This window comes from Mus caroli, chromosome 1 (genome assembly GCF_900094665.2).
Source record: "Mus caroli chromosome 1, CAROLI_EIJ_v1.1, whole genome shotgun sequence".
Classification (NCBI taxonomy): domain Eukaryota; kingdom Metazoa; phylum Chordata; class Mammalia; order Rodentia; family Muridae; genus Mus; species Mus caroli.
Genome location: NC_034570.1, coordinates 52,164,065 through 52,174,255, shown reverse-complemented (window position 1 = coordinate 52,174,255; position 10,191 = coordinate 52,164,065). Strand labels below are relative to the sequence as shown.

The 10,191-nt window shown below is 40.7% G+C and overlaps 1 protein-coding gene across 2 annotated transcripts in view; it reads left to right on the top strand.

Annotated features, from left to right (window-relative positions):
- Clk1 (CDC like kinase 1) overlaps positions 1-6,968 on the top strand; it is a 12,981-nt gene extending 6,013 nt beyond the window's left edge. For both annotated transcript variants that reach the window (XM_021162157.2, XM_021162150.2), the window contains 8 exons: positions 1,239-1,355; positions 1,451-1,617; positions 3,987-4,081; positions 4,170-4,299; positions 5,215-5,297; positions 5,691-5,770; positions 5,974-6,064; positions 6,370-6,968. In XM_021162157.2, the coding sequence (XP_021017816.1) occupies positions 1,464-1,617; positions 3,987-4,081; positions 4,170-4,299; positions 5,215-5,297; positions 5,691-5,770; positions 5,974-6,064; positions 6,370-6,513 (777 nt within the window). In that variant the 5' untranslated portion in view covers positions 1,239-1,355; positions 1,451-1,463 and the 3' untranslated portion in view covers positions 6,514-6,968. The remainder of the gene's footprint in view (positions 1-1,238; positions 1,356-1,450; positions 1,618-3,986; positions 4,082-4,169; positions 4,300-5,214; positions 5,298-5,690; positions 5,771-5,973; positions 6,065-6,369) is intronic.
- The last annotated feature ends 3,223 nt before the right edge of the window (positions 6,969-10,191 follow it).

Genomic DNA, 10,191 nt, shown 5'->3' with positions numbered 1-10,191 from the left:
GCGCCACCACTGCCCGGCTCAGCTGCTCTTTACTTAACCTGACTATTCTAGCACTTGTCCTGCCAGCTGGCTATCTGTTTACCTACCTGTTCTGTTCCCTTCAGTGTTCTTTACAATTCTGCTTTTGAGTCTCAAACCTCTCTGGCTTCTCTTCCTTGGTATTTCTTGCCCCAGCTATTGGCAGTCAGTTCTTTATTACAATTAGCAGGGAGACAGCATGTGATACATCTCTTAGATTGGTGATACATCTCTTAGATTGCCTTTAGGCAGGTAAGGAAGGACAAAGGTTACAAATTGAAAACCCAGTGATGAGAAAACCTGGTGATGAGCCATAGAAATGACAGTCCCAAAACTCTGCCAGCATTGAGCTCTGTGCCAGTACAGAATTAACAACAGTTGAAATACTATAAATACTTGTATGTGTTTAGTTCTGGGAATAGTCCATGGGACCTTGTTCATCTAAAGCAACCACTTTGATCAGCTATACATTTTCTGCCCCAAGAATAGCAAAAACTTTGTAAATGAGAGGAGTTGAGACCTAGCATCAACTTTTCTGATAACCTGGAACAGCGATTTGAGATAGTATTTGGCAGTGGTAGGCAATATGGGAAACAAACTGCATTTGTTTTGAGTCTTAGAAAACAGATTGAGGGGTTGGAGAGATGGCTCAGTGGTTAAGAGCACCGCCTGCTCTTCCGAAGGTTCTGAGTTCAAATGTCAGTGACCACATGGTGGCTCACACCATCTGTAATGAGACCTGATGCCCTCTTATGGTGCATCTGAAGACAGCTACAGTGTACTTAGATATAATAATAAATAAATCTTTTTAAAAGAAAAAAAAAGATTGAGATAGTGTTTTATTGTTTTTTTTTTTTTAATTTCAACATTGTTGTATTAGCTTAATCTATACTGTTCATGTATATAGTCTTTAGTTGAAGGAACAAAGGATAACTCATGATTAAGGGTTATTATTTAGTGGTGTGGGGTTTTTTTGTTTGTTTGTTTGGTTTTTTTGAGACAGGGCCTCTGTAGTCCAGGAACTCACTGTGTAGACCAGATTTTTCGAGACAGGATTTTTCTGTGTAGCCCTGGCTGTCCTGGAATTCACTCTAGACCAGGCTGGCCTCAAACTCAGAAATCTGCCTCCCTCCACCTCCCTAGTGCTGAGATTAAAGACGTGCACCACCACTGCCTGGCATCTATCACCTTTTAAAACTTACGTTTATTTTCTTTAACAGGGGAGGTAGACGTGTAGCAGTAAAAATAGTTAAAAATGTGGATAGATACTGTGAAGCTGCTCAATCAGAAATACAAGTTTTGGAACACTTGAATACAACAGACCCCCATAGTACTTTGTAAGTATCACATTAAAACCTGAAATAGTTTCAGAGAGGTTTGAATTGTAAGCCCTATTATTGAGTTGTTTTTTTTTTTTTTAACGTGTTTATAGTCGTTGTGTCCAGATGTTGGAGTGGTTTGAGCATCGAGGTCACATTTGCATTGTGTTTGAACTTCTGGGGCTTAGTACTTATGATTTCATTAAGGAAAACAGTTTTCTGCCGTTTCGAATGGATCATATCAGGAAGATGGCATATCAAATATGCAAATCTGTAAACTGTAAGTTCTTGATATTCTTGTAAAATTTGAGTTTGAGACTAATGTCAGACTAATTTGGATCTTTAAAAAGAAGAATCTGGTGGAACTCTAGGGACTCTAGCTCAGTGACAGAAATGAGGCCTTTTTGTTCTGTTCCCATCACTACACAAGATGAGATCTACTGTGGGATTTAAAAGCCTGGCCTGAGAGTATATACAGACTAATTGGGGGATTGAATGCTGATTAAAAGATAGCAAGCTTGTTAAGAGTGGTTTAAAAGGTCAGGGGATGGTAGACACCTTTAACTCCCCAGCATTTCCAAGGCAGAGGCAGGCAGATCTCGGAGTTCAAGGCTAGCCAGTGCTACAAAACCCTGTTTTGAAGAAGAAGAAAAAAAACAAAAGATTTGAATATACATCTTAATAGCTATAGTTGACAATAGGGGTGGGAGGAAGACTTAATCACACATCCTTGGGTTCAATCTCCAGAGAAGAGAAATTTTTGTGAAGTAATATTTAGTTGCTTACAAGTTGTTGGTCTGTAGTATTTAATTCAGTGAATAGAAAGCTAGACTTGTGGGCTGGAGACATCTCTTAGCGGTTAACAGCACTGACTGCTCTTCCAGAGGTCCTGAGTTCAAATCCCAGCAACCACATGGTGGCTCACAACCATCTGTAATGCAACCCAATGTGTAAAATACAGCTACAGTGTACTACTCATATACATAAAATTAATAGTTAAAAAAAAAAGTGGGTGCTGGCTCAGCATGTGCAGAGCTTGGGTTGGATCTCCAGCACCGTGTAAGTTTGGCATAGCGATGCATGCCTCTAATTTTTAGCCCTTAGCAGATGGCAAAAACAACAATAACAAAAACAAACAGAATTTTTAAAGAAAAGATTCATTTACTTAATGTATGAGTAATTCTATCTGCATGTAAACCTGTGTTCCAGAGAGAGCATCAGATCCCACTATAGATGGTTGTGAATCACCATGTGGTTGCTGGGAATTAAACTCAAGACCAGAAGAGTGACCAACTGTTGAGTCATCTCTCCAGCCCCAAAAGATCAGAATTTTCAAATAGCTTTTGAGGCCATCTTTTTATCTCAAAACAAAAGATAAAAGGTGTATGCATAAGACTGATTTAGCATAGGGTCCTAAAAAATTTAAATGCAACAAATCTCAGTTTGGTTTTGTTGTGGTTTTTTTTTTTTAAAGATTTATTTATTTTATTCATATGAGTACACTGTAGCGGTCTTCAGTTACACCAGAAGAGGGCATCTGATTGCATTACAGATGGCTGTGAGCTATCATGTGGTTGCTGGGAATTGAACTCAGGACCTCTGGAAGAGCAGTGTTCTTACTGAGCCATTTCTCTAGCCCCAAACCTCAGTTTAAGACTGCCTCCTACCCCCGAACAAGATCTGTAAACCAGAAGTACCCTGTTGCCATTGTCTTAATTGGCAGCCCTCTGACTTTTTTCTTTTAAGTACTGGGATTACTGATGGAAGCCATCCTTTTCAGTTCCTTTCTTGTTACTGAGAAACAGTCTCATTGTGCAGTCCAGGGCAACCTTGTACTCTGTCCTCGTTCTAAGATGTAGTGCTACTACTACATCCACATCACTAGAGTTGACAATGGTAGTGTTTCAGTCCTCAGTGATTTGAGACAATCTGATTGTCTCAGATCTCAGTATCCTGCCCTAGTATCTATCTACCACCTGAATGTTGTGGATACAACCTTGTATGGATGGAAAGCATTTATTATCAGACATAGATCCTCACACCTTCTCTGGTGAATTCGTTACTGGACTAAGAGTGTTGATTACTTTCTACATTATATAAGAAGACACCAAAGGGGTTTTTTTGTTTTTTGTTTTTTTTTGGGGGGGGGGGTTGTTTTGTTTTTTTTTTTTCCTTGTGTTTAATTTTGTTATTTTCATGTGTGCACAACATAAACTTGATTGTAGGGTTTCAGACCCCCCCCTGGCATTGAGATTTCAGTTGGTTGTGCCACTTAATATGGGTGCTGGAACTTGAACCCAGGTCTTTGAATAGTAGTCCATGTCCATGCCACTGAGCAATCTCACCAGACCATCTTGTTTGTTCTGACAATCTGAGCCAGGCTGGGTGGTAAACATCTTTACTCACAGCATTCAATTAGCAGAGGCAGGCCAGGCCAGACTGTTCCACAGAGGAAGTATTAGGAAAGTCCAGGGCTATAGAGAGAGAAAGCAACCCTGTCACAAAGAGGACTCGTGTAGTACCCTACCTAGGCTAGTCTTAGATTTTCATGTGTCAGCTTTTTCACTGCTGTGATTATAGGCATATGTTACAATATAGGGCTTATGATTTTCTTTTGATATTTGAGACTGATTATGTACTTTTTTCCAGTTTTGCATAGTAATAAATTGACTCATACAGACTTGAAGCCTGAAAACATCTTATTTGTGAAGTCTGACTACACAGAGGCTTATAATCCCAAAATGGTGAGCACTTAACAGCGTGATTATCATAGTGCTAATGAATACTTTGTTTCAATAGTATGGCTTATAACTTGTCACTTACGCTTTTCAGAAACGTGATGAACGTACTATAGTAAATCCAGATATTAAAGTGGTGGACTTTGGTAGTGCAACATATGATGATGAACACCACAGCACATTGGTATCTACAAGACATTATAGAGCACCGGAAGTTATTTTAGGTTAGTACTTGTTATGCTGAAACAGCCTGCACTGCTATATTGAATCCAATAAAAATGTGTAGTTTGGGTGTTATTTGTATGACTGCTCTATGGTTTGTCGAGACAGGGTTTCTCTGTGTAGCCCTGGCTGTCCTGGAACTCACTCTGGACCAGGCTGGCCTCGAACTCAGAAATCTGCCTGCTTCTGCCTCCCAAGTGCTGGGATTAAAGGTGTGCACTACCACTGCCTGGCTTATATGACTGATCTGTTGATCATTTTCTCATTAAATAATACTCTAGACTAAGGAATGTAGCTCAGTGGTACAGCTCTTGCCTAAGCTTTCATCATGAAAAAAGGAAAATAGACAACAGTATTAGAAATTATGTTGAGATACTTCAAATTGCTGGGCATGGTGGCACATGTCTTTGATCAGAGGTTGGTAGATCTCAAAGTAACTCAAAGTTAGAAGCCAGCCTGAGCCACATAGTGAGATCCTGTTCCAAAAACAGATGGTTGATATCTCAACTAACCAGCTGTGAAACTAGCAAGTGAAGCTTAGCCTTAAAAATGAGATTGTTTTTGAGAAATGAGTTGTTGAGTAGGCATTTTATAATCTTCGTCAACTCCAGATACATTGTCTGCTCAATACTAACCTGACCTACACACCCAGAATCTGACTTGAAGAGAATGCACTTTAAAGAACAAATTGTATGGCTACCATGCACCTAAGTATGTCAGAGAGACTGTATGGTGTAATCCACTGCTCTTGGTGTGGTAAAGAAAATGAAAATACTAGATTAATCAAGCACCGTACACATTGTGGTCAGGGCATTTCAATAAATTCAGAACTTGGCGGGCTGTCCTAGCCTAACTTGCTCTGAGGATTCCCAGAAATAGTGAGGATTTCTACAATGACATTGTGCTTTGCTTTGCAGCCCTAGGGTGGTCACAGCCATGTGATGTCTGGAGCATAGGATGTATTCTTATCGAGTATTATCTTGGATTTACAGTTTTTCCGGTAAGTGACAATGAATTGTGCGCTTTAGTGGCTCTGAATTAAAAAGTGCCTATTTATGTAAACTACTCTAAAGAATGTATTTACAGAACAGGGGTGGGTGGGTTTTTTTTGTTTTTTGTTTTTGTTTTGTTTTTTTTTTTTAGATTAATAAAGCACAAGAAATTAAAATTGTGTACTTTGCCTTAGGCAGCTTTACTACTATTATAGGCAGTTGTCTCCAACTATTTAGGGAAGATGAGGTGCAAGTTTGAGGCATATAATCCTTTGTTTTCCTGCAGTTAAGCCGTATGTCATTTTGATGGTTGTCATTTATGTGACTTTGAACAGCTAGAACTGGAGAACTAATTGTTAAATGGGGCACACAGTATAAGGTAACAAATGTTTTTATTTCAGACTCATGATAGCAGGGAACATTTAGCAATGATGGAAAGGATTCTTGGACCACTACCAAAGCACATGATACAGAAAACCAGGTATGTTTTACTTGAGCCACAGCATCTGCAGTAGTACAATTGGATTTTGATTGGAACTTTTTTTTTTTAAGCTATTTTTTCCTTTGCTCTAACTTTCTAGAAAAAGATTAGATATTCTAATATACTAGTACAAATCTTTACCTTTGCTATTTTGACTTTGGGGAAGTCAGTATGGTAAATGTGAACATTTAACTGTTTGTTAGGAAACGCAGATATTTCCATCATGATCGATTAGATTGGGATGAGCACAGTTCTGCTGGCAGATATGTTTCTCGGCGCTGTAAACCTCTGAAGGTAGGCTTTGGATACTCTTCAACCAGGACATGCATGCTACCACTTTTGGGCTATAGAAAATCCTGATTGTTACAGTCTGCTGACCTTCACCCTCTGAAGGTCTCTGTTTCTGGTTTTTGAATTGCTTTTTGAGGTGGGGTCTTGTTCAGGGACATAAAAATATGTAATCCAGGATGGCCTCAGAAATTTTCATCAACCTCCAAAAGAGAGGCCTGGTAACCTGGCATCCCATGATCATAAATGGTTCCTTCTGTTTTTGTTAGAAGAAAGTGCAGCAGTAAAAAATGTTTGTCTTTCTGTTTCAGGAGTTTATGCTATCTCAGGATGCAGAACATGAGCAGCTCTTTGACCTCATTGGGAAAATGTTGGAGTATGATCCCATCAAAAGAATTACTCTCAAAGAAGCCCTAAAGCATCCTTTCTTTTACCCACTTAGAAAGCATACGTGATTTATAAACATGGTGCTGTGAAGGGAATCTTACAGACTGCATCAGTCTAGCTTTTAATTAAGTTATTTTGTATAGCTTAATTTGTAAAACATTTTATGTTTTTTAGATGCTTTATTAAATACATGGCCAAGCCAGATAACATCTTTCAGTAATTATAGAATGATTTATTTGGAATAAACTTTGTGCTTATGAATGTATAAAGGTCTATAGCTTGGTGTACTGTCTTTCTGCAGTTATTTTAAAGTCTGAAGATAGCTTTGCCTTTGTATGTATGTGGGCATTTTCACCTACATGTATGCCTGCACCACATATTTGCAGGCCTGAAAAGGGTGCTGGAAATCAAACTTGGGCCCTCTAGAGAACAGCAGCCAGTTCTCTTCTCCAGACCCAACTTTGTTTACACTTTTAAAAGATTAAAAAGTGAGTATTGGGGCATCCTTACTCTAAAAGATTAAGGTTTTGTTTTCCTTTTATTCTTGATCAAGTTTAGTACTGCTGTTTTCTGGTCAGTCTGTATGGTGGTGTGTTCTGCTGTTCTAAAGTCTTTGTAGCCATCGTGAGGCAGATGTTTGGGTACCCTTGTTCATGTATCTGTACACCTGTATGTGCAAGTGCCCGTGGAGGCTGAGGTAACCTAGTCTGCCTCAATGGCCCTCTGCTTACACATGCAGATGTGTACTCGAATCCTGCGCTTTATCAGGACTTCACCAAGACTCAATTCCACGGTCCTCATTATTTAATTTTGGTGTTTCTTTAAAAAATTGAGCAGGCGGCCGGGCGTGGTGGCGCACGCCTTTAATCCCAGCACATGGGAGGCAGAGGCAGGCTGATTTCTGAGTTTGAGGCCAGCCTGGTCTACAGAGTGAGTTCCAGGACAGCCAGGGCTATACAGAGAAACCCTGTCTCGAAAAACCAAAAAAAAAAAAAAAAAAATTGAGCAGGCTCAGTGACATTTGCTGATAGGTTGGATAACCCAAGTTTGAGCTCTGGAAGCAAACAGTGGCAGGAAAGAGCCAGCTCTGGAAGGTGGTTCTTTAACTTCTACACGGATACTTTTTAAAATGAGTTGAAAATGCCTAGAGAGGTTTTAAGAATTGCAGGTCATTTTACAAATCCTCTTGCTGCCCAGAGGATTCCAACTCCGAGTGGAGACCCTAAAGGTAAAACTATTCCTTAAATAATAAAACCTTTGTCCTTGCTGGGGCAGGGGAAGTGTACACATGCACACAAAAGAATGAGATGCTCAGTGCCTGTTTAAAGCTCCAAGGCAGGAGCTTGAGTAGAGCTGAAAACAGCAAACTTGAGTCTGTCTCTAATCAATTTGATTCTGGGCCATGCCTGAGAGCACAGGGAAGACACCGCACACGCTGAATAGATGACCCTGAGCACAGCGTGTCCAGCTGGAACACTAGCACTTTTAGATTCTACAGTCACTTCACAGTTGATTCACTATAAAGACAGAAATTATGCTGGGTGCTGGTGGTGCACTCAGGAGACAGGCAGGTGTTCAAGGAGAGCCTGGTCTACAGAGTTAGGGCAGCCAGGGCTACACAGGAAAAAAAGATAGGTAGAAAATAGGAATTATAAGAATAGGCAATTGACTCTCCACTTGACATTTTTTTTCCCTAAGCATAGCATTGTGTGTTCCCATAATCATACTGCATAGCATTCAGTGATGTCCGTGTCTTTAGTTGGTAGCTTTTCTCAACTGGTAATCATTTAGTCGTTTTCTTTTCCTTTGTTTTAATGATCCCAGGGATTAAGCAAGTGCTCTACCACTGAGTCACCCTTGTAGCTTAGTTATTTTCTATATGCTAAAATAATTCAGTATTGAATAGAGGTAGTCTTTTATAAAAGTCAACTGTGAATGCTTAGTATGCTGGCACATACATGTAATCCCAGTACTCAGAAGGTGGAAGCCGGAGGATCATGAGTTCTAGGCCATCCTGGACCACTTAAAAAGCAAAACGATCCGGTCACAAGGCAGTAAGGTGGAGCTCTACAGAGCAAGACAGCCCCCAGCCTGCTCTGACCTCCACATGGGTATGCATGCACACAAATACACCAAAACACCAGTTTCCTAGGCGTAGACTTGTTTGGAAATCATTGTTATGGTTGAACAGGATCATGACATATAAAAAACAGCTTGACTCGAGTTCCTAGTATCCAACATGATTTCAGTTGCTAAACAATGTTGAAGTACACTTAAACCTCAAGAATCTTGTTTAAATTGCCTTGGGGGTGGGGGGTGGGGGGTGGATCACACTTGAGAGGCTCAGTGTCCCATCCAGCAATTCTTAGTTATTCCGTGGGTCGACCCAGGCCTGAAAGAGAAACAGGTGGAGAGAGGGAAGCGAGACCAAGCAGAGTTGTCAGGGTCTGTTTAATGGAGGCCAAGAGCCTGGTTATAAGCACACAATGAGAAAAAATAGGGAGGGGTTGAGGGGGTATAATAAAATCCCTTTCTCAGTAAGGGGTGGACATCTGGGGCGGATGCTGATTGCAGGCTTTTTGGAGCTTATCTTGGAACAATCTGCAGATTATCTTGGAGTGCCATAAACAGTCCCAGGCACCAAATGGAGACATGGAGGAGGTGAAGCTGGCTTTATCTAAGCAGGCCAGCAAGAGTTGAATAGTGAGACCCTGTTTCCAGAAACCCAGCAAGAGCAGGGTGTGGTGGAGCTCGCCTTTAATCTCAGCACTTGGGAGGCAGAGGCAGGTTGATTTCTGAGTTTGAGGCCAGCCTGGTCTACAGAATGAGTTCCAGGACAGCCAGGGCTAAAAGAGAAACCCTGTCTCGAAATAACAAAAACAAAACCCAAAAGTCCAGCAAGAAGGCTCAGTTAAATATGCTTGTCACCAAGCCTAATGCCCTGAGTTCAATCCTCAGAACAAATATGGTAGAGACCTGACACAACCTGGCCTGTGAGTGGGCACAAAAAAAAAAAAAAAAGTGTACAAGCACAATGTAAAAACAGACCCAGCTTTCTTTTTTTCTTTTGTTCTTAATTATGTTGGGTTTTATGGTGATTTTAAAAAAGATTTACTTATATCTTTATATATATGTAAATAGCTTTCTTCAGACACACCAGAGGAGGGCATCTTATCTCATTACAGATGGTTGTGAGCCACCATGTGGTTGCTGGGATTTGAACTCAGGACCTCTGGAAGAGCAGTCAGTGCTCTTAACCCCTGAGCCATCTCTCCAGCCCATGGTAGTTTCTGAGTACATGGTGTTGTGCCACTTGATGAGCTCTCCAGCCACCTTATTTTTAAATGGGCCCTATCTTGGAATTGTGAAAGAGGATAGCTCACAAATACTTGGCTAATTGCAGCAACTTGAGTCCACTACACAATAGCAAACATTCAAATTCCATGTGGGTCTCAAACTCACTTCTTTGGATAATCCACCTTCTACGTCTAGACAACAGTACTGGCCAGGGATTACATGCTCACATGTTAACATGTATAAAGTATCTTTGCCATTTAGTTGAAATGCAGATCTGGGGCTGGTGAGATGGCTCAGTGGGTAAGAGCACCCGACTGCTCTTCCGAAGGTCCAGAGTTCAAATCCCAGCAACTACATGGTGGCTCACAACCATCCGCAACGAGATCTGGCGCCCTCTTCTGGAGTGTCTGAAGACAGCTACAGTGTACTTACATATAATAAATAAATAA